The sequence below is a fragment of the Columba livia genome, chromosome 3 (genome assembly GCF_036013475.1).
Source record: "Columba livia isolate bColLiv1 breed racing homer chromosome 3, bColLiv1.pat.W.v2, whole genome shotgun sequence".
Lineage (NCBI taxonomy): Eukaryota > Metazoa > Chordata > Aves > Columbiformes > Columbidae > Columba > Columba livia.
Window position 1 is genome coordinate 62888574 of NC_088604.1, and position 24915 is coordinate 62913488.

General features: G+C 37.0%; 2 protein-coding genes across 9 annotated transcripts in view; both read left to right on the forward strand.

Moving 5' to 3' along the window:
* VTA1 (vesicle trafficking 1) overlaps window positions 1–1235 on the forward strand; it is a 39168-nt gene extending 37933 nt beyond the window's left edge. For all 8 annotated transcript variants that reach the window (XM_065057218.1, XM_065057214.1, XM_065057216.1 and 5 more), the window contains one exon: window positions 88–1235. Coding sequence is in view for 6 of the 8 variants with exons in the window: in XM_065057214.1 (XP_064913286.1) it covers window positions 88–233 (146 nt within the window). In the remaining 2 variants the exon portion in view is untranslated. The remainder of the gene's footprint in view (window positions 1–87) is intronic.
* Window positions 1236–3035: 1800 nt separating this feature from the next.
* ADGRG6 (adhesion G protein-coupled receptor G6) overlaps window positions 3036–24915 on the forward strand; it is a 146856-nt gene continuing 124976 nt past the window's right edge. The window contains exon 1 of the mRNA XM_065057193.1: window positions 3036–3165. The gene's annotated coding sequence lies outside the window, so the exon portion shown is untranslated. The remainder of the gene's footprint in view (window positions 3166–24915) is intronic.

Consider the following 24915-nt stretch of genomic DNA (forward strand, 5'->3'; position numbering starts at 1 on the left):
AATATAAATAAAACACAGAAATCATGTGAAAGGAAGCCTCAGTCAGATTTCTTTTATAGTAACTTTGTAATACTTATGTTTTTGCAGGGGAAGTCCGTTTGACTCCAGAGGACTTTGCCAGAGCTCAAAAATATTGCAAATATGCTGGCAGTGCTTTGCAATATGAAGATGTGAGCACTGCTGTGCAGAATCTGCAGAAGGCCCTCAAGTTACTGATGACGGGCAGAGAATGAAGCCTTTATCCAACAGATTCTTGTCTTTTGCCTACAGAATTAACACCTTATTACTGTACCTGTTAGGGGACTGGAGTTACACAGAGGTTCTCAATCCTGTCACCCGTGACAATGAAATCACTGTTTCAGTGTCAGGTTAGCAATTAATGGTACAGTAGGAATCTCTCTTCATTTTACAAACAGTGGATCTAGAAACATAAGAATGCAGTGGCTTGACGTAAGCAGAGTACTGAAGAAAGGACTCTGAACACTGCTGAAAAGTTAGAATTCATCCCGCAATATTTAGATATCGGAATGGGAAAATGCAGAATTTGTAAAAAACTTGAGTATAAGAATGTTCTATTAAAATTCTTACTCTGATTTTATTATTTCAAACAATTATTTAATAAGTATAATAACTTTAAAACGGTAACTAAGATTAGCGCTTTCCTCCTGAAATGAAAGCATGTGAGAAGGCTGACAGACCCACAATGCAAAGGATGTTTTTCTATACATAATTTATTTGGGTATTATCTGAGACATAAGTCAAAGTTGAGGGAGACCTGAGGACATTTCTATTTGATTTTAAAACATGCTGGAAAAAAACATCTCTTGATACTTCAGAGAGAGCCATTTTGATGTTGTTCCAACCCAATCCCCCACAACTGTATGGACTGCTAGATGTATTCTTGATTATTGGTTCTTGCTCCTTTGGTGTGAACACTTACAATTTTGTACGTGTATGGGTAATTAAGAGAAAGTACTAATATTTATCAGAGATGATCCTGAAACTGAAGTCAGAGATTCTAAACAACATGAACTTTTGCAGAGATTCACTTCATAGCCGTTCCATATTCTTAAGAGGCTGAAAAAAGTCCTCTTCTTCAGCCATTAAAGCAGTATGGGTTCATCTCTGGTATTAGTGTCATAGAGCTTTGTATTTCCAGCTAATATTCTTCCTGTCTGCTTTGTTGTGGAGACTTTTTGGTCTTGGGATTTAATTAAAATATCTTGGAAACTGAATTTTGAGTCTTTATGAGGTCTGTCCTTCCAATTATAGAGCTCTTGATTGTTAAAAATCCATCCATGCTGTTTGAAAGAAAGGACAAGTTGTCTTTTAACTGACATGACATAGTAACTGAGTACACCATAAAGCATGTCTGATTTATGTAATAATTTTAATGACATATTATGTGATCTGTGTTTCCTTTCAAGCTGCCAGATCGAATCCACATATTCTTTATAGCTGCACTGTTTTGCAGTGCCTAAAATAAGTCTGATATTCAGAGCAAAAAGATGAGGAAAAGAAAATCAAGTATAAGCATGCATTGAAATTTAGCTGGTCGTATCCCTTTAAAAGTATAGTCTCTTTGACAGCAGGTTTGAAAAGGGCAGATGAAACTTATAAATATATGCTTAAGCATTTTAGTTGACTGAGATTTAATAAATAAAATGTCTGGTATTGTATTGCTTTCTAATATGGGATAGCATTCTAATCTTGACAGTTATTTGGATTAGGTTTTAATTGTTTTAAGATATTCAGAATAAATAGTGCAGTACAGAACTGGGTAATAAGCCTTTGTTTTGTACGATGCTTCATGCAAGATAGATCCCTCACTTCAGTATCAAACTGAGTTACTGTAAATTATTCCATGTATATTATTGTGGTGTTACACTTGATTGGAGAAGCTGCTTTTCAGTTGAAAGAAGGATGCAGAACATTGATCTGTGTCGGAATATATATATTGCATTACTATAAAAAATCAGAAGTTGCTTTCATTTGGGGATCATACCATCATTTACTATTATCAGCTTCAGTCCCCAGCACTTGAAGGAGGAAAGTCAGTTTTCCTGTTTTAGTTTGCAAAATATTTAAAAGAACTTTGGGGTTTTTGTATTACATGGAAAATAAGTTATTATATAATACTGTATTCATTTGAGGCTTTTCAATTAAAAAATGATAATATGTTTTTGGTGATTGAATTATATGAAGTGAGGTACATGACTAGGAAGTTGCAAATGAAAATTTAAGTATTTCTTAAGGTGTATAAAAAATGACCTTGATTATGTTGAACCTCTGAGTTCCTTGAGGAAACAAGGGAATCATCAGGGAAAAGGTGATATGCAATGGAAAGGCATAAGCAATTTTCTTGAGTTATCAATTACAAATATGTAACCTTTTGCCTAGAAAGAAATTAAAAATATGTGTCCCTGGGGGGAGTGGAGATCAAAATACTAACACAAAAGTTTAAGAATTTCTTAGAGAAGCTATCAGGACGTTCTTTCAGAACACATATCAGTGTTTAGAAGATTTATGATTTAAAAGTCTCATCAATTCTGTAAAATTAAAGATGTCCAATACTGACCTTCAGACCACAACACCTGAATTAGAATATTGAATTTTATTTTGCATAAATTTTGCTCTGATCATTTATTCTTAATCAAGAACTTCTGTTACAGCCACATCTTTAAGCTTCTAGCATTTGATGCAGCAGACACTGAGTATCATCCAAACCAATGCCTAAAGTAAATTGTAGCGAAACATTTCCATTCCATTAAATATAGCCTCTGGGACAGCGTTAAATGTGGCAGATAGCCCAAAAGTACAAACAAATGTTGCAGAACAGTTCAAGAAGTGTACATATTTGAAAACAGCAGGAGAATGTAGGTAGATAGCCTGTAATTATTCCAAATGGGAATTTGTGGTAGGCACTGGAATTTATGGCCCCATTGTTAAATATTGTGTGAGCTTTAAGTGTTGACTGATTCATTTTACAGCCGCTCTGAATGATGAAGTATCAAGGCATAGCTCCTCTTAAACCAATTCCCAGCACGCACAAGTACAGTATTAAATACAGGAGTATGCTGTTTTTGTTGCATGCTACAGCCGACAACTCGCTCTTCTTCAGCATGGCTGCCACCTACATGCTTGTTGGCCTTTCTCCTTTGGATTGTGAGTTCTCAACCTTCTCAGTCTTCTTAACAAAGGAGAAAGAAATGTTTTCTGTCAGATGTTCCATGTTCAGTTTTGCTACTTATGTAAGCTAGAATTTTAGTAAATCTCTTCAATCTTTGTTACTTAAAAGGCTTTTGGTATTACCTAATGTTTTTGCAGTTCTTTTTGCTTTCACCTCTCTGCAGGGGAAGTTCTATGTTATACTTCAGGATTCCTACAAAAAGTCTTTGAAAAGTGTCTTTTGGAGCAGGTTTACGAAATGGTGGAAATTTTTTCAAATGTGCACTAATTGGATTTGTTAATACTGTAGGTGTTCATTTCAAGTTATCACAGTAATTTCAGGTGGAATTTTTAATGGTCTGTGTAAGTCAAGTTTCAGAAGCACAGACTTAAGTATGATCATATTCCAGAATGTGATTGTAATTGTAGTATTTCATGCTATGTAATATGAGAAATTAACAACAGAGAAGCTTACTGTTTGAAGTAGAATTGGGAGGGGTGAGAGGTGGTGATTTGTGTGCAGATATGTGTCTGTGCATTTATAATATAAAGCATGTAAATTCAATAGTGGGCTGTAAGAGTGCCTTCAAAAAAAAACAACAAAAACAAACATAATTAGTACCTTGTTTACAAGTATTGGGAAGATGTCAAATACAAGTATGTAGATACTGCTGACAAATATTGTTCTTAACGCTAAACTCTAAATCTCCTAATATAGTGTGAAAAGTTAGCATTTAACTGTGCAATGTTCCAGATGCAAATGATCTTGGATTTTCTCCTTTTTCATGTCAACAGTAAAATAGAAGTTTGATACAAAAAGAAAGAGAACACAATTATACAGAAAGTTAGATTTACAAAAGATAAAAGATAGTTTATTTTATTGTAAAGTCTTTGTGGTAATGTTCTGATTGAGATTAGAAGGTGGCCTTGCTTATAATTCTTGCATTCTTTTAAAATGTCTTTTATTGTGCAGTTTATGGATTAGAGCTTGGATGTCTGGAAAAATGTTTTTGGGAAAACCCAAAGTTTGATGCTAAGTTTCTAAACCACCAGTGCATCCTGATACTGACTGCAACTGTTCTTCACAATCACCTCAGAGTACCTATTTTTAAATGTTGGAATCTTAACCAAGTTTGTTGGAAAAAGAAGCAATGCTTTTTTCTTATTGCATCGCCACCTTTCAGTGCACAGCCGTAGTAACAAGAGAACTGGAGAAAACATGAATTTGCATTAGATATTTCACTGTCAGCAAGACAAGAATTTTATGTTGCCAGCAGAGCTCTCTGGCTCACAAGAGTATTGGAACAGTCTGATCATAGAGTTTGTTCTGAATGTAAGGCCCTAAATGATCTCAGAATAAGAACTTTGTAAGTAAGAGCATTGAAAACAAACTGGAAGAGAGAGTGGAGACATAAGCCAGAGAAGAAAAATAAATCACACTCTCCACAGAATGGGAGGGGGCACAGAAATTATTGCAGAAGAAGGTGGAAGAAATACTTACAATCCCACATGGGATGGGAGCAGGGCAGTGACTGGAATGAAGTTAGAGTTGCTGGCTGATTTCTTTAGAACCTTGAAAGAGCTGAGAAGGAAACTTGAGCCCGAGGCAAAAGATTACAGGAAGACAGGAGAGTTGGGCATGAGCTCTAGAATGACCAAAAAACCCACTTTTTTACTGCAAACTGGGAAAAACGTGTTATAGCACAGGAGGAAGTTAACCTAGTTGAGGAAATGCTAGTGAGTCTAGGTGTAGCTCCAAAAGGGAGGAGAAAAAAATACAAGTTGACAGCATCCTGAAAATGGAAAGGAGAAGAACTCGTTCTTGGAACCTTTGCGCTCACTAAATGTCATATTTATTAAATAATTAAAATTGATTTGATATGGCCCTTTTGGAAAACAGGAGACTACATGAATAACTGCATGGTATCTGCAGTGAACTACAGAGACCCACGTTTGTCCTTAAAATGATGTCTCCTGATTTGGGGATTTCCTTCCTATCATGATTTGCCTCTCCTTTTTCACTGCCTGCATTTATTCTGTGGTGTTCCTGTAGCTAGAGGGGAGGTTGAAAACAATGCTAAGTATGAGTGATGGCCCACATGTTTAAACATTCTTGGGTAATTTGCGAAGATTAACAGGTCTAAGTTTTACACAGTATGGGCTGTGGAGAAAAATGTAGCAACTGTATTTCCCTTCTGAGCTTCAGAGGCTTTAGCAGCAGTATGACTGCAATATTTAAAGAAGGGTATGTGAAAATTAACTCTACTCAGAGCCATATTTCCAATCAGATCTCTGTATGTTTGGGGACCTCCAGCTAAGCAGTTGGTGAAATTGTCAACTTTTCTTTGCCTCTATTAACTCCTCTGTAAAATGGGCTGCTTTGGATTTAACGCTTCTTAATATAGTCAGGATTTTTGTAATCCTGACAAGTAATTACAAGGATTGATTATGGTAACAAATTCCCAAAATAAATTTGTAGAGTTTTTAGCAGAGGCAGAAAAGGCATTAATATTTAATGAGAAGATGTATAATGAGAACAGAAGGAAAAAAAACTTCCTAGGATAATTTAGGGGACACTAGACAGGAATGAGGAGATCAGAGATACAATGTATTTGTAAGTCATAGCCAGCAATTTATATGGGTTAGTGATATATAATGCTTGTCCTAAAACTTTGGATTTATCAGAGGACCAACATAACCTCCATTATACAGTACTGAAATAAATATAAATCCAGTAATAAGAACTGTTAATGGATCTGTAAGTTCACAGTATTTTACAGTAGCAGAACAGCAAATAAAGCAATTGCATTTAAAAAATGTTGTGACCTCTTAGTTTAGTGACAAGGTTAAGCAAAAGCTTACTTCACATTGTGAACAAAAGACTCAAAGTTCTAACATGGGTATGATAGTATGTAGTATGTTTTCTGCTAGCCTTTTCATTCTGCCCCGCACCCTGGATGGTTTGGGACACTAAGTTTTTAGAAAATTAATGCAATGAAGTTAATTTATTTAAAATGAAGTAATGCATGACATAGGACTCTAAAAATACTTAGGTGGAAATAGATTAACATGAGAATTGAAAGATGGATTAAAGATGGTGGAAGAAGAGTTTGCAGTAAATTCTATAGAGATCAGACTAGAGACACATCCCGTTTTGGGTTTCAGTGACTTAGGTTGAGGTCACCATCCAAGTCACAAGTAATTTGTGGATGAGATGAAGTTGGGAAGTATTGCAAGTACTGCAGAGAACTGGGAAAAATTCTGTGACTTTGATGGAGGGACTAGAATGGAGTGAAACTGAAAGCACAAAATACAAAGTCACTTGGGTTCCAACAAGAGAATATTTTTAAATAAAAGTTAGGATAATGGAAGCTGAAGGAATTCTGATTGGCTTTACCTAGTTGAGCAGGCTAATGCTAATTTAGGATGCATTGGATGAGATTGTTTCAGTACAGGGAGCAAGTACACTGTCAGTTACAATACAGGGTTTGATTCTGATTATTGTTGATGAAAGTTATTTACTAGGAAGAGGTGTAAAAAAGAGCTACTGAGATGCTGAAAGTCTTATTGAAGAAAGATTAAGTCTAGGTTTGGAATGACTTTTTTAGGGCATTAGGGCCAAAGCATTAATGTATTTTAAGGCATCTTGATAAATGTATGTATTGGATTGGATTGCAAGATTGAAGTTGTTCTAGAGTTGATGAGTCAATGAGCTTTTGGAAAGGTTTTTCTGGCCTCTGCTCAACCTTGATTAATGGTCCATCTCCCAAAATACCTGGAAATGTTACTGTGTAAAAAAAAATATATATATATTGCAGGACATGAGACATTGTGATAACCTGATTCCTCCTAATGTCTTTCAGTGGTACATCATTTTGTCTTTATTAGGTCTATGTTTGTTATGATGCATTGTAAGCATTTTAGGAATAATAGTGTGAGGCAGAATTAAGATATTTTTATGCGTTGTATTAATTCAATACCTAGTGTATGTTTGCTTGGGACTATGGAAGAATATCCACAGTCTGCAATAAACTTGTAATATGGTAAGTTTAACAAAGATTTAGATGTATAGATATCGTCAAGGTACAGCACTGCTCAAAATAGAGGCCGTATCTTTTGGTGTGAATACAGCTTTGCAGGAACTAGCCCATACTGAAATCCCTGTAAGCAGTTGTAGAAAACAGCAAGTATTTTGTTTTGTGCTGGAAGTAATCAAGTGTATCAGCAAAATCTTGGGAAAAATACTTTATTCACTATAGATACTAAGTCTGTATTTGTAAAATAGGCATATATGTGCTCACGACTGCTGCACTTCAACCTAGCAACCCTTTGATAATAGCTTTGCACACATGTGTCCTTTATTCTACACTTACTTGCCTGATGAGCTTCACCCATGTGAGTGGTCCTGTTGAGGCAATAAGAGTACTCATGTACACAAGCGTTTGTTGTGTTCGGGTAGAAAGCTCTGCTTCTTGTTCAGAAAAATACAGCTAAAACAGTGGCAGTGGCTTTAATGGATCCAAGTGTGGTATGCTGTTAGTTCTCCTGTGTGGGGGTTCTCGTCTTTGTACTGACAGATTTTGAGACAGAAGTTTTGATTTTTTTTTTCATGTCTTCTGTTTCTGATGTTCCATTATGACTCTTTTTCATGCTTTCTGTTGGAAAATGCAGAGATTTTATTTCTACTTTATATATGAAATAATAATGATAATTCTTACTGAACCTAATTGCACTTGCAGAAAAGGACAGTACTCCTTTGAAGGCTCTATCACTGTATTTCATGGTATAGATATATCTAAACACAGCTTCTTTTAGCTATGAATTTTTTATTCTCAGCAACACCTGCAGGAATGTGCACAGGCCCTGCAGTACAGGCCCTGCTATGTATACTGCAGGTGGTCTGAAAAAGGGCAACTTCTATTCGTGTTCACTCTCAGCTACCTACCCAAATCAGAACATTCAGCTCTCTTTCAAAGAGAGCATTGTGAACACTGTTGGAGCTTTCTTCCCCTTACCTCAGAGCTTTAGAGGATGTATTTCTCCCACAGACTCTTTGGAATACTTAGCAGTTGTCCCTGCTGAAGCTCAAGTGAGATACAAACTGTAAAATGTGAAAATTTCTTTCTACAGCCACTTTTCGTAGTAACTCTGTAATATTTGTTGGTACTGTTCAGTCAGCTTTCTGTGAAGTAATCTGTAAATGTTTCTACCTGTAAATGTCAGGTTTACAGATCCGTGTGTATTTGATCAAATCGCTAAGCTCTGAACCTCAGCACACTGGAGTATGCTAAACACCTTACTACTGCATTTCTAGTGCCTGCAATTTCTTCAGTTTCTGGCCATGGAAATACCTATCAAGATGTCTACTGAAATTCCACTTCTTCGTCTGTCAGAGTTCATCTTTTCAGTGATCATCTTGCCTCTTTTGACTGCTTTGATCCATCTTTCCAGTCACTGTAGACACAGATGCTGCCACAAACATCTGTGCACTGTGCAAGTTTTCAGGACAAGCCTCAGAAGAACCCACTTTCTTTTCCACTTGTTTCTCACATCTCCAGTCTTAGATTAAAAATGAGATCACTTTCTGCAAGCATTGGCTCTCAATGGCTAGTGTTCTGTTAGTCTGTCTAGAAGTTTCTTGATCTTCAGTCAACTGCCTTGTGCTTTTAGTCCTCAGCTATGCAAAATACAAGGACTTGAGAGCCCCCAAGAGAAAACATCTGTTTATGCCTCCCAACGTAAAAGCTCTTCCACATTCTTTAGAAAAGGGAAATGTAAAACACAGGGTGGGAACCCTGAGTTTTCCAGACAGAATGTTCTCAGATACTGAACAGGCTTTCCCTTTGTAGGGCACTTTAGAGAAGACCTGAGACCATCAGAAATTTTTCTGAAACTCGTTGTCTATTAAGACTGTGATTTAAAGTAGTTTCTTGAGATATTGGCAAGCAACTGGCAGAAATAGTTTACAAGGATAATATGTTGAGTTTGTCCAAATATTTGTAGATTCCTCCACCATCACTACAAAACAGGGGTCTTGCTGACTGGCACTCGCTGGGTGGCTAAGTTCAAAATACCTGACATTATACTCGTATCTAGGAACATTGACAAAAAGTGCAAAATACTGCAAAAGGGGCTTGTTTTGTTCACGCAGCCAAACACAGTAGCTACCATGTCTACTGCAGCCTTTGAAAAGTGAACAAACAAGAACTGAGTGGCTTTGTGTATAGTAGAAGATGATCAACCACTTGACAATTTGATAACATTTGAAGACTCGCTAAGTAATTTCACCTGGGACTTGGATGTGCTAGTAGCACAAAACTATTGTCATACAACTCCCTGGGCCTCACAAGATGATACCAAGGCACATGCATTAATGTCAGCTCTGTGTCTCTTGATTCCTGAAGAAAATGTACCCTGCAACAGGAAATCATCATTTGAAGGAAACTGTGTTTAGCACCTGTACAGTGAGGTTGTCATTTTGATAAGGATATCTACCTGATACTTATTTTCTCTAAGGGATTTCCCTTCACTAAAAAATAGTAAGTCTATTGTATATGTTATGCTTTTTTCCTCTTATCTCCAAAATCCCACACAAGCAGCTTTCTGCAGACTCCATATAGGAATCTCTGTGTTAGGTACTAATATGAACTCTGATGTTACACATTCTAGCTATAAAGGAATTGTTTGGATATCTTTTTGTGGAATTCAATCCAGGTTGTTCATCCTCTGTGTACTAGGAGTGGCCTCTTCGACCTAATGTTATTTTAGATGCCACTTATCTCCCATGTTTGACAATGGGTAACCTCAGACACACTCAAAATTATGAAAGAGCTTTTCTTCACAACTTTTGAACTCTTTTGTTTCATTTCTCGAACTTCTCCCATTACCTTATTAGACTTGCTAATAGAATCGGACTCAGAATATGCCCAGGAGAAAGGAAATTTAAAATTATTTCTTGTCATCAAAAATGAATATATCATAGGCCAGTCTTAAACCTCAAAAACATTAACATAGTTTTGAGTTTAAGTGAAGAATATAACAGATGTCATCTGCAGTGGTTCATATTTCGCAGTTAAATTGGACCTGATCAGGACAATTCCAAATTAGAGTCCTCTTCATAGTCCCAGAGGGTGGTCCTCTTCACTTTTGTGGGATTCAGTCAATGGATCAAGTGCCTCCATATTGAACACAGAAGCCAAGGTGCAGCTGGTGATCATAGCTGCAGGTTTCTGAGTGTTCTCTCCTACTATGTTTGAAGCATTCAGTGATGGCTTTTCCTTTTATTGAAAGTCAGGATCCTTATTGTGATTTACCAGCCTTTTGACCAAGAGCTCTTCTGTCTCCTGAAAACAAATGCTTTTTCTACTAGCTATCCATCTGCTCAGGAGAGTAGGAAAAGGGTCAGTTTCTAGAGTACAAACCTGATGTTGTACAACCTCTGAGGAGAAGGCTACTTTGAAGATTCACTGCAAGTTTATTTCTGAAAACAGGTATCAAAGTTTCACTTGAAACTGTTGTCTGTCTTAATCTGTAACCCTATTCACAGAACTGAGGCTAGGTGAATGCTGTCTTGGCTTCATCTTTTTCTATTTGTAGGAAAGGTTATTCAGGTTGTCCTCACATCTGCGTCTACAAGCAGTTGGCAATTGGTGTGGAGGTCGTCTCAGTAGACTGTGACAGGTGACATGGAAAGATGTAGAAGGATGACAAAGGGGTGAATGCTGCTGGAAATGCACCATTGTAAAGGAGTGGATGGAGGTGGTTGAAAACAGAAATGCACTGCCTAATGCTGCTGTATCTGTAGGTAATAAAAGGAATTAGTTATAGGTAACTAATCTCTTTCATACAAGTTTTTAAGACACCTTTCATTGCTAAAATGACCGTAGAAGATACTGTTGATGAAGATGCAATATAAATTGTAAAGTTAATGTACATGCAAAATATAAAATAATTGGAAGTTTAGGGTGAACGTTCATGTTTATCCTTCTTTCCAGTTGTGCTCTGGGCAGTGCCTGGTAAAAGGACTTTATTTGGAAAGCACATCCCACACAAAAGTTTCCACACAGAGTTTCCACACAGAGGTGGATGGAAGAAAGAAAAATGGGCTCAGATTCTAAAGTAAAACAAGTGTTGAAAATTGAACTGCCTACATCTTTCTTGCAGTGGGGGGGTGTTGAGGACATGCTAATTTCTGCTTCCAGTACTGTAAGCTTCTATTTTTATTCTATGTAGACATCAAAAGATGAGTACGTGCTTAACTCTTGTAAGTGTGAGTGAAATTATAGTTTTTAATGTAATTAATTTTGTCTCTGGCAAGATATAATTCAAACCAGAGGGTTTATGTATTTGAAGTCTCAAAGCAGCAAAATATAAGAGAGGCAAGAAGTGGGAGAGGAAACTTAACCAGCAAAATTCACTCATCCTTCAAGTATTTTTCTCAGTGGATCACACCATAGATTCATTTGATTGTCCAGAATGAAGGAGATTTGCACAGATATTTTGTATCCAGAGTATTTACTAAGTTAAAGTGCTCAACTAACTACTATTGAATCTAAAATTGTATTTTAGACCAGATAGTAAAAAGTTTGGGAAATGATGCAAATTTGTATTTTGCCTCGTATACATTTAAACGTACACCACACTTGGGGAGGATGGCTTTAAAAGTTAGTGTGGCACACCCGTTTTTATCTGGTATTTCTTTAAATGCTACACTTGCCACCAGATGGAGGTTTATAACTTGCATTGTGGCATTTGCAAACAAGCCACCACATTAATGATCACACTAAATCCTGGAAGCTGTTGCAGGCATTCAGCTGTTGAATGCAAATAAATATTTCTTCAGTGGTTCCTTTTCCCAACACCACGTTTTGATTATTGTCATCAACATAGACAGGGAAAGAAGAAAATGACCTGGTCAGATTGCACCTGAGAAAAAAACTGATAAAACTCAGCATATGAACATTGGTCTCCAGCTTAGTAATGTCTGTCATACCTAATTTAGTGTCTAGATGTAAGTTTTGTGTTCATGGGAGGAGGAATCTAGAGCCATTTTCGCTAAAATGATTAAATTAGCACTTTCCTGGGGATAAATTTAGAACTTTCAATAAGTATATGCAAACCTGTGCAGATTATGCAATATTCATGTTTCTGTGCAAGAAAACTTGTGGGTTTTTTTCCCCTGTTTACCTACATCTCTCTGGCTGCTTCCAATTACTGTTTCATGCATGCAGCCAGCTGTTGGTTCCTGGAGTTGCCATGATTCATGAGCAAATCTCATAAACAGTTTAAAAGAAACCAAATCCCACCCCTGCAGTGTGCCATAGTAATGGCAGGTACTTCAGACTTGTCAGTAGCTTGTTTTTATTAACATTATGTTGTAAAAATTACGTGACTTGCTGGTGAATGGCTTGCTTTGTTTTCCTGAGATGGAGCATGCTTATATATATGTATGCTATTTTGTATTGATGCAAACTTGATTTCCATGAATCTGTATACTTGCTACAGGAATTGTAGGTTCTTGGAGAAGGGACTGGTATCCTTTGGTGATGTGATTGCAGAGCATGTAAAGGAAAAGTGGGGAAAACTTCCAGGAATGGGGAGGCAATAATTTGAGGATGCTGGAGAAGTTACATCCAGATTGCCCGAAGAGGAAGCAAAGATTATTAAAACAGAAAAACTCTTAAGAATCAGTTTAGAGGTTTGGGGCTTTATTTTTTCTGAGGATTTTAGCTGTTGAACTGTGCTTCTAAGTTTTCTTAACACTATTTTATACTATCAACACAGACTAAATTTCATCGATGACTATCGTGATTTTGTCCGCTTGCTTTGCTATGCTTGATCTGGTATTTGGAGAGCACATACTACAAAAAGTTATCCATATATTATGAAGGCTTTTGTGTGTCATGTTTGTTCAGGTATTTTGCTTCCTACATTTATGGTATTTGCCTCTTCCAAGATTTGCTTGGGAATTGAAGTTGCAATTATCAGCTGACATACCCCTATCTGGGCACTCCTGGCGAGTGCAGTTTTCTGCCTGTGCCATGGCAATGTTGGCATGCTATAGGATTTCCCTACGTTTTCTTCTGGGAGACAGGTTTCCAAAAAATTCTCTTTTTTTTTTTTTTTTTTTCTTCAAGATACAGCCAAACTCTGAATAGATTCACTTATTTCTGTATCTTGCCAGCTCTCATAAAAGTCAGCAGACTAACCAAGGTAACTTTTTTTCTCCTTACAGATAATATTGAATATATTTTTCTTGAGCATCTTATACAAGACAAACAATTGCTAAAGTAGAAGGAGAAAATCACATCACTTCCTATGATTCTTCTGTATATAGCTTTATTCTACATTGGCAAATATTGTTTTTTCGGTTGTTCTTTCCATTATAATTTTGAATGTACTATTTCTTAACAGGATACACTTCTGTTTATTTGCTCTAATTACGGTTTTGTATGTGAAGCTTGAGTAGATTTGCCAAAATAAGAATCCAGTGAACCAAGACTAGCTTAAGGTGGAAAAAAGGTGTGAGTCAGTATTTTGCAGTGCAGACTTCATTTTGATCAAGTTTTGCTTTGTCTTTTGGAAGATTCTTTGATAACAAAGCTTTGGGGTACAAACCCAGACGGAACTCAGGCAGGAGAGTGGGAACTGGATGGCTGTGTCAAACAGCTTCCCTCAGCTTCACATCACTGACTGTCATCACCCTGCATAACAGCTGCCAGTTTTCTGTATGGGGGATTTACGTGCTCAAGAGGTGTGCTGTTTTGATTTCCTTTAGTTCTGACTAATTTCTTTCAAACAGGAGTGCTGTTCTGAAAACAAAATAAGATTTAAGTAAGTATTAATTTTGTCTGAGAAGCTGCTATGATGGGTATCCAAGAGCAGTACTTCTGACCACAGTGTGATGCGTTAGTAAAGAAATGGGATGTAAGCATGCCAGAGTTTTACAAAGCACCCTTCTTCTTTTAAAAAGGGGAGTGCATTAAGTTGTTGAAGTATATCCAGTGTCAATTAGACGACAAAGGAATAACCATCTCTTTGCAGACTAATTAGACTTTCTATTCTTGCCAGTTTGGAGTCAACAGATATTGTGTACCACTTCTTGGCAAAACTAGGAGCCATACAGAGAAAAGAGGATCAGATGGGCCTTTGGCTTTCCCACCTTCCTAATAGATCTGAACTTCTAAAGGAAGAGCGGTGTATTTTTATATTTAACTTTGATTATTTTATGAATCATCCCTAACATGGGACTGTCAGCAAATTGAAAACAAAACCAAACCAAAACAAAAAAACACATAACCAGCCAAACGAAAAAATCCAGTTTTTACTTTGATTCAGTGGTGAATTTCTATTATAATGTTTAGAGTTATAATTTTTATGTTACTAGTAAATTCTTATGAGTCTCATTCAACTAGTGGCCCTTCTTCTATTAAGCATGTTTTCTATTTTCTGTAGCACAAGCTCAATAAAACCAATACATTTTAAGAAAAGTTGCTATTTTGTATAAATGCAGGACCTTTGATCCTGAAGTGTGCTAATGCAATAATTTATATATAAATGGCTCCAGTGGTGAAAAAAAGGAAGCAAACTGGGAAACAATGTAAACCATTCAAGTAATTTGAGGGGAGTATATCTGGGTAATTTCTACTTTCCGTAACAGGTTCTAAATCTTACAGAAGAAGATCTAAGCACTCAGCATCATTAAGGGACTACACAGGAGACCCACAGTTCCACGTGGCACAAAACTTATCCAAATGCTAGAATGAGAAAATAAATCATGCCTGGAATGCAACAAGTGTAGTGATTCTAGAAAGTCTAAACCAACTCTTTATTTTCAGTATAGCTCATATTTCCAGTTTCATGCTGCCATTTCTGCTGGTGTTTGAGTTTCAGGTGTGCTTTCGACCTAGCCATCACAACTCCTGGACTGAGAACAACTGAACAAGGTGTTACAAATTAAGGCTTTATACTACCATTCACTGTGGAAATTATCACAATGAAAAACAGACAAATGGTATATAAACAAGTAAATGAGTATAATAGGAACAATCATATTGTCCAAGTGAGATAAAGAATATCTGAATATATCTTTTTAATGCTCTAGAATGTCAATATTAAAATTGCATCTTTTTAACACACCAATTCTGGACAGATACACAGAAACATCATCTGAGAAGACCACAGACAGTGTAACAGTTACTTTCAAATGTACCAAATAAGTGGGAGCTTTAATTGCCCTTCAGTTTCCCTCTTTCGTGACTAAAGACTTCACTGGGGAGAAATAGCTATACTGAAATACCTACTGATATTTCATCAGGTCAGATCATGTTAAACTTACTGCATATACAGGAAGAGGATAAACTGTAAGGACATGGTGTTAATTCTTCTGCTGAAGGAGCACAGTATGGGGCTGCATGGAATTTACAGCACGTTTTCACTGATCAAGAATTAAAGTTTCGTTTTTGTCACTGTTTCTGTTTCCACCTCTTCTTATATCCAGGTGGGCAGCATTAATAATTCCATGTATGACCATATGGTACAGTATAGAATAAAACTGTGCAATCTTCACATCCCATTCTAAAATGCCCATAGTGATGCAAAACCTTTGCATTTCATTGATATGTACTATTTAATAATCCTGTGTTTTCAAAAAAACAGACAGATGCCTGTTCTGTTTAAATTAACTATTTGCTGTTCCACGCAGCAGCTTCCATACACCCCTACGATCTGGAACAAGATGAGGAAGCATCAGGTATGTGTGGTCTACAAGAACTATAGTTTTAAGAGTAGGAAATTAGGGAAAGTGATGTATTTATGAACTCTGTTGTCTTTATAGTTACTAAACCAACATTGTCCATTCCAAAGGCAGCCTCCTGATTTTATATTAATGTTCCTCATCTCAGTGATAGTTTGGATGACACTGACAGCTTTCTGCAGATAAGTTATTTGCGTAGTTGAAAGCCAGGTGATATTCTCTGACATCTCTCTTAAGTGGTTATTTCACCAGAACTGTTGATGTAGTTGTCTTACATCATAATCTTGCATAAGTGTGTGGAGAAAAAAAGATCAATTAAGTAAATGAGAACCTGATCCTTAAAGTATTTCTCTGTATATGACTTGAAGTAGATGGATGGCTCTGTACACATGAACACATTTTCCCTGTTTAATATCTAATATAATAGCCCTATCATTTTTGAAAAATGATTAGCTGAGTACCTGTCATGTGAATTTAAATCCTGTTTCCTTGCTGCTTATCAGAAAGCTAGAAGCGATATGCTGTTCCTGGTGTTTTGTTCCCAGAGGAGACAGAAGTGCTATAGCTGTGGCAAATGTAAACCTGGCAGACACTGGAGACCAGGAGGGGAGGGGGAAGGAAGTACGTTAAGTGCTTAAATTTGGGCAGTGTAAATATCCTTTTCCCCCTCCCCATGCTGTTGAAATCCAGAATATTTAGAGCAACTGATAAAGCCAAAAGGGAGCTCTTTGTTTCCATCTGCAAAAGAAAGGGCATATTTTTGAAGGCTGTTCAACTTCAAGTGAGGATCATTACTGCAGCAAAAGTAGCCCTATCAACGTTATCTTAAATACTGCTAACAGCAAAATTGTGGCAGCTTAGATTCCAGTGTTGCTGGTTATCCCAGCTGGCCTGAGGTCAGGAGTGCTAGTGCAGAAGGTGAGGCCTGTGTTCGGGTGCTTTACTGCCATCAGTACTGTAGATGGTTAAAAATAAGTGGATTATTAAAATATTGGTCACTGTATGTTACTATTTAAGTAGTCTGATTATGCTTAAATCATTAAATTTAGACTGTTAAACAGGTTCCTCTGAATGGTGATGTAACAGTGTCCTCAGCTATTCTCTTGTCTGTCAAATTAAGCATTTTGGTGATGCCCTATACTGGGGAAGGGCTTACTCTAGAAATATTATTTCTGATGCATTAAATCTGCATTTTCTGCTAGTGCAGAAACTACAGTCTATGATTTCCCTCAGATCAAAATGCCTTTGAAGAACTTTTTTACTTTTATACAGTATTTGGTCAATTTTAAAACTGATGTGCACTGAAATACCTTCAGAGCTGTACCAAATCTAATTTAATTTGCACAAATGGTTCCTGTTTTTCAAAGGTTACATGCAAAAGCCATGCTAACAGGTGTAGAGAAGCATTTGGCATCAGGTATACTTCAGTAATATACCCCTTTAAGAGAAATATAGGATAGGATAGGATAGGATAGGATAGGATAGGATAGGATAGGATAGGATAGGATAGAATAGAATAGAATAGAATAGAATAGAATAGAATAGAATAGAATAGAATAGAATAGAATAGAATAGAATAGAATAGAATAGAATAGAATAGAATAGAATAGAATAGAATAGAATAGAATAGAATAGAACAGAACTATTTCAGTTGGAAGAGACCTTTAACAGTCATCCAGTCCAACTGCTAATTTTCCAAATGAAAAAAAGTGTTTCCTTATTAAATTTAGATACTTTAAAAGTAGTTTTCGTGCGGATTGTGTACATTTCTGATAACGTACTTTTAAAAGAACTGTGTCTTGGGAGAAGAAGAGTCTTTATGACCTTTTATACTTTGATATCAATGCAAAACTTGCGATAAAGAAGTAATTATAATAAATGTAATTTATTTATCGTATTGATACACTACAGCTAAATGCAATTTTCAAACACAATGCAGTGGAAATTTCACCCAAATTCCCTGAAGCCAAGTGAGCCATTGTAGCAAAATTCATGCAACGTATTCACATGACAAGCTGCACTATGTGTTCCTCACTGACCTCTAGTTTCCATCTCTGTATACAGGTAGAAAAGTTTATCTGTCAAAGCTGACTATCCTAGGGAGGTGAACTTTCCAAAACTACATTTCCAGTCTTTAGTTCTAGGTAATATGCTCCTCATCAGCAGTTAAACTTCATTCTGGAAACTGCTAAAGCTGTATCCAGTCTGCAGGCAGTATCTGAATACGTTAGATACAGAAAGTAGTTGATTGTAGAGCAAAAGATATTTTTTAAAGCAGGAAAAGATGAATTGTAACTGTAATTTGAGTGTTACCTGAAGAAGTGAGGAAGATAGAGGATTTGCCATTAAAAAAAAGTGAAGGAACTGCCTGCACCTCTGCTAGGCATTACTGTTCTCAGCTGTACTTAGCTCACCTCCTGTTAAGACTCTGTAAACACGTGCTTTACTTCCCAGTGGAGCCCGACTTTCCTAGTTGCACAGTGTTGCACTGTTAGCCTTTATTTGCTGGCCTTTGAACTAAAGTTGAGTTTAACTGGCTTTGTCTGGCCTGCAGTACTTTGTAACTAGTAAATTAATATTGTAATTATTAATTCTAGAGAAGCTAAATAACGTTTCAGTTTTTGAGGGAACTGTAAAAAGCAGTAAACAGAAATGTTTTCATTAAGGGCAGTGCTCTGACATGAAAGAGTTGTAAACAATAACTGGAAATAGTAGATTAGGCATGAAAAATAAGTCCTTCCTTAAAATCGACTCTCTGCTGTTCCTTAAGTCTCTTCCTATTGTGGGACTGCTTGTTTGTTTCTGTTTAATTAAATCTTAGTGCTGAGGGCTACAATAATTATAGCCTTGTTAATGATAGACAATAGCAACATTTTCTCCTTCAGTATCCTCATTTAATATACAGTTACCCAGACTTTATTATGGGGAGAAACAGTGTATTTCTGTCCTGGCTCTGGTTTTTATTGAACAGTTGCTACATCAAACCCGGTAATTCTGTAGCTGATTTGGGTAATTGAGATTGTATTCAGTAACAGCTTTCAGTGACGCCTTAGGGATGGATCTGTATGATATCTGGTTTGGTAGAACTATGTAGGGAGTTACATCAATATAATGCCTTTTGGGAGCATCAATATACTTTTTTACTGCCATAGTTTCCCTCCAGATGGATGTAAATTATTTCAATATTAGCAGGTCAGTGCTAGGGTATGATTGCACCAGTTGTCTCAGTTGATAAAGTGCAACAATTCTCTGTGCAAAGAAGGCAGATATATATATATATATATGTATATATAGGGAGTACTCATTACCTCTGGAATTATCCTTATATTTAATTTCTCTATTTTTTTAAAATCAAATCTTAGTGTATAATACTTTGTAGCATTTTGAATTTGAAACTGCCAAATTAATGAACAGGTATAGAGTGATAGTTGCATCCAGCCAAAATAGATGTCTTTTACAACAAAACAAAGTAAATGAAAAATAAGATGTGCACAGGCATCCTATCTGTCCAGTGCAGTGCAGTGAAATCAGCAAAATAATTAAAGCATTGTGCTAGCCTCTATAAAATATTTTTCTAATGGAAGCCAAGCAGTATGTGCCCATATGAAACAGACTGCACTAGGCATTCTCAGTAGTGGAAAAAACTGTAAATCATTTGCAAATTGGCAAGCAGTTTCAGTAAACAAAAAAGGTCTAAAATAATATACTCAACTAGTGTGTATAACAGCCACCTGCAAGCTCTTCTAAAGGAAATGCCAATTCTTAAAAAGAGTTCCAGCAAAAAGAGGGACAGCATGAGTAGAGAATAATTAATGAAAAGGAGTGCTGTGTATGCTCTCCCTGCCCCTTTCCACTTACTGTCAAAAACATGGTTACTTCTACACATAGTAATCATTAGATTCCTTTCCCATATCTTAAAATGTGCTGCACAAACTAGTAAACCATGTGTAAAAATATTTTGGATTGGAAAGCCTCAGTTTTGAAATCTTCTTGTGCAACAGGGAAAGGAACAGAGATGTCAGAAGCATTGACCTGGAGCAACTGGAAGCAAAAAAGACAAGGGGAATGATAGCTACTTACAGGACAGAAGTTGTATTTGTCATAGCATCTATTGAAAAGTAAATTACTGTCATCTTTAAGAACTTGTTATTTGAGTGTTGAAATACACCTTAAAAATTGTTCTGTATGGCTCTGTAATGTCATGAATGAAAAACAGCCTATCACCTGGGGCCATTTTAGGGGAGAATTAAAACTTAAATTCTGACTCTGAACACTGATGTGTTGGTAAAGAATTATTTTTTCATTTAATGAACAGAGGAGCAAATAGATTTTTAGAAAGGTAGCCCTTTTTAGCTGTGGACTGTAATGCAACCAGACAAGGGTTTGCTACCCCATTCACGTACTGAAATCTTAGCTTAATTGATGTGTGCTCTATGTCAGCTGTAAATGCCAAGTGTCGCTATTGGTGATTCTCACCCTGACTAGCTCTGACAAGGTCAGAGTCTAGTACCTATCAAGAAAAAAAATCACGTTTATTCTGGCATATTCTCCCAGCATCTTTCAACTTCAGTGGAAGTTACATTTCCTGCAGAGAGAACTATTTGTTTTACAAGGTCATAGTCTTCAAAAAGGCCACAAAGACAAGCCTCCATATCTCCTCCTTGCAATATTCCACTCATTTCATTAGATGTATGTCTGCTCAGTAGATAAATGTGCACACATGCTCTCTAAAGAGTTTGCATGTTGGTCCCACCATCCTTTAGCTGGACCCCTGACTATTGATAGACTTCTGCTTTGCATAATGGAAAACAGAGGTATTTGTCAACTATATCATTAGTGTATTTCCAATTAACGGTGGAGGGAGGTTTCTTGCTGATGTGGCTGGTAAAAAACAAGATAGAAGTGCTGATCCATAGAGCATTCGGGTGTATTCTGTAGTTCATAGTAAGATAAGGCTTCTGCTGTAAACTTTGGGTCCTCCTGACAAGTACATGCAAAGAGCATCCAGATAGAAGGCATAGTCTTATCTTGCAACAGAGAAAATGGGAGCATAATTTTGTACGGTGACAGGAGGAATCCACCTAACCTCTCCTTCTGATACTGAAACTGAGTTCCTCCTTCAGTTGGAATACATATCACTTAATCTTTCTCCCTACCAAGCCTGATGGCATTGCAGCAGCAGATGTTAGCCAGCGAGGTGAATGAAGTCACATGGCGGATGGGATGGGATGGGATGGGATGGGATGGGATGGGATGGGATGGGATGGGATGGGATGGGATGGGATGGGATGGGATGGGATGGGATCTCACTTGGCATCTAGTGAGGTGGTGCTGTGCTAAGGCTAGAACAAGTGAGTTTAGAGGTGGACTTGGCAGTGTTAGCTTAATGGCTGGACTTGATGATCTTTTCCAACCAAAATTATTCTATGATTTTATGATCATGACAGGACAACTCATGAAACTCTTCAGATTCCTGGGAGCAGTGTGGGGAAAGGAGTCAGAATGTCCCAGTCTGGACTATGCATTACTTCTTTTAGTGGATAACCTTCCTGAAGGCTGACACTTCATTCACCATAAGCAGTAAGCTTTGGGAGGGCAGAGGGGAAGGAAGACTGGACCAGGTGGAAGGAATATTTGTACCTTGAGTTCTGTCACTGTGTAATGGGAAACTGAGACCAAAGGAAGACTGCCAAAGCCATTGTGGAGATGGATATGTTATTGACTGTCTCCATAAACATGTTGTTGTCTTATTGTTATACTTTCCAAAAATGAAAGCCAGCTTCCCTCTCTTCAAATTTTCTTTGTTTAGATGCCAGCATCATTCTTAAGAGAGAAAGGAAATTGTGTGGGGTCTGTTTCCATCCTTTGCTTGCTGTGATTGGATTAAGTTGTGGTCTATTCTCTTTTTTAGTAATTCTGTAAACGAAAGAGCAGAAGTGGATGACAAACTAACAAATATTATAAATGGTCATGGCAACCATTAGAAAAAGGTTTTCCTTCGCACATTTGGTGGTGATTTAAGGAAAGTCTAGTCATTTTATTTTGGTGCACACAGCATAAACTGCCCTCAGTTTGGTTTACAGTCATTCTGATTAGACTGAGCCTAAAATAACTGTTTGTACTGGGAAATTGCAGGTTCCTATCTTAAAGCTTATAACAGGGTATGTCAAGAGTTATATATGAAGTTCTTTGGTACTGAATTTAATTATTCAGTTCTCATCTCACTGTCTTATATTTAAAGTACCATACCAGTTAAAAATGCTTCTCACTATTTTGTGCAACAGCCAATAAACATGATATTGCCCATTGCATAATAGGAATTTGGGGTTCTTTTACATATGTATATAAAAGTATATATACATTTCTATGGGGTTTTTACATACATATATGTATTTTCATGAAAATAAGCCTTAGTTAACAGGGAGGAAGATTTTGCCTGTGTTGTCTCAGTATGTGAAATTCAACATGTTTATCAGTGACATTCACACTGTTAAGAAGATCAGCAGTGAGTTAGCTGCTCCTGGAATTTTTATTTAATGGTGTTAGTTAAGGTCACAACTGTACCTGAAACTTTTTGAAAAACACTGTTGAAAAACATTCTTGTGTGTGAGAAGTAGCTGCAGCCTGTCATGACACAGGATTGATAAGCGCAGAGCTAGGATAAAAGGAAAAAAATTATTTGCAATGGCATGTAAGTACCAGAAGGGGTCTCCAAAACTGTTGCAGGCAAAACTGTCAAATTTAGTTTATTTATTGCTAGTTAACATAAACTTCTAATTACTGATTCAGAAAAAGAAAACATACACAATTAAACAAACACCAAGGGAAACAACTTTCCTCCCCCTCTCCTAGGCACAACATCAGGCAATATCTCTCCTTTGCTCTCCCTGGTCTCAATTCCTCCAATTTTTATCACCATATTACCATACCTCTTCTATAGAGAAACAGAATGAAATATCATAATTAGTTGGTCTGTAAGATACAGGAGATTATATGACAGTTGACTGAGTGGGTCTAAATAGCTGATGAGATAAAAGGGAAAGGAGAGCATGAAGAATTTGCAAAGTATAGGATTCATCTCATTTGACATGGGTCAAGTGCGTTAGGCATCCACAGTAAGCTGATTGTCTTCACTCCTGTGGTTATTGCATCCTTCAGCAAGTAAGTTGTCCCATCTGATTACAGGTCTCCAAAAGACATGGATTGGCTCTTCTACACCTCTCTCCCCTAATGAATGAGGTAGCAGAGATACCTATATAAGACTACACACCTATCTTCTAGGTAGCTTCATTTTTACCCACTCAATGAATGTCACTCTATGTTTTCAGTTATAAAATGACTTATAAATTCCACACTGCTTCCACAGACCAAATGTCCATTAGCATTGTGAGAAAACTTATAATTTAATGGCTCAAAATTTTTCTCCTGGTGTTAGCTTATTTGTTTTCCTTCTGTGTTTCTGTTGAGAAAAGCCACAAAGCTATTCTCAAAGTTTTACATACACGGATGTTTCCTTAATGGGTCAGACAGCTTTCCCACTTCCACAGAGGTTCACTCTTCTCTAAGAACAGCCCACAGGTCAGTTAAATTCTACCAGTTACCTTCTTTCGTCTGGCTCGTGCCAGCTTGCCTCTCTCATCCAACAGATCTGCTTCCAGAGTCTGAGGTTGCAGTGAGTCAGGCTGGGGTGGAGGGACTGTGAAAGGAAAGGGATGTAGGTAAAAGGCTGTGGTTTGAAAAAAAAGACGGTATATGAAATTATTTGCTTTATGGACACAAGAGGGTGGAAAGTAGACTGAGAAAAGGATTCAAAATTGCTCTCCTCTCGCATTGTCCTGAGCACCACAGGGGATGGTGCTGAGGTTAGTTGCGATGTGATGGAGGCTGCAGGGCAGGGGTCTCCGCAGCACAGTGAGGGTCAGAAGAGGAAGGGGCTTTTGTGAAGAGGTGGGCAGTATGTGGGTTGGAGGGAAGACCGTACAGTAAGTACCAAAATTTCCCCAGATGGATGCTTTCTATTGTCAGGGTATCAACACCGTGGGGAGTTGGTTCAGCACCCACGAAGCAGAAGGCAATTTTGAAATTTTAGTGCACCATGACTGTGAGCGGAGTGACTAAAAGGCTTCATTTGCCATGGCTTAAGCAGCTTGACATAGAAATATATGGGTAAAACATTAGATGAGGGAACATTGATTTGTTTTGTTTTGGTTTGTCTTTTGTTTTTTTTTTTGTTTTGTTTTGTTACCCTCATTTGGATTCAGGATCTTAACTGTTGTCTTGGTGATTTCACTCACTGGGCTGTGCAAGACTTGTTTTTGTTACATCAGTAATTTAAATGAGTAATTCTAGCATAAGCTAGTGCTAAAATAATAAACTATAATATATTTACATCTATATAGACACAAGTGGGTTCTTAGCTCCTTTATTAAGGTAATATTTTACTTGAGCAATATACGTATTAGCAAGCTGATTGTTTTTTCTGAATACAGCACTTATTTTTCAGCATGCATCTACAAGTTTTTAGTTTCTTTAAATCCCCATGCAGACAATACATTATTAGCTATGAGTTAACACACATATATATATGTGTGTGTGTATAGGACATATATGAATGTATCTTGATCATGACAGGTGACATTTTCTCTGAAGAGGAAGTCTTTTGTACTAACTAATCACACTGTCCTGCTGTTTCTTATGCAAAGCAAGTAGAAAAGGCATGCTTAGTTGCCAAGGAACTCTTACCTCGAGGAAAAATAAAACAAAAAACTCAGGCATTTGGATCTGCTGTGCATTTAAAGTAAAAAGAAAAAAAAACCAAAAAAAAAAAACCTATTCCATGCTGAAAAAACAAAACACAACAAAAGCAAAAAAAACCCCAAACAAACAGAATACCTGCAATCTCATCAAGGCTGATTCACATACCTGTTTCATCAGCTAACAAAAGCAGAATATAAAATATTGCATCCAACTTACCTGCAACAACTTTTGCATCA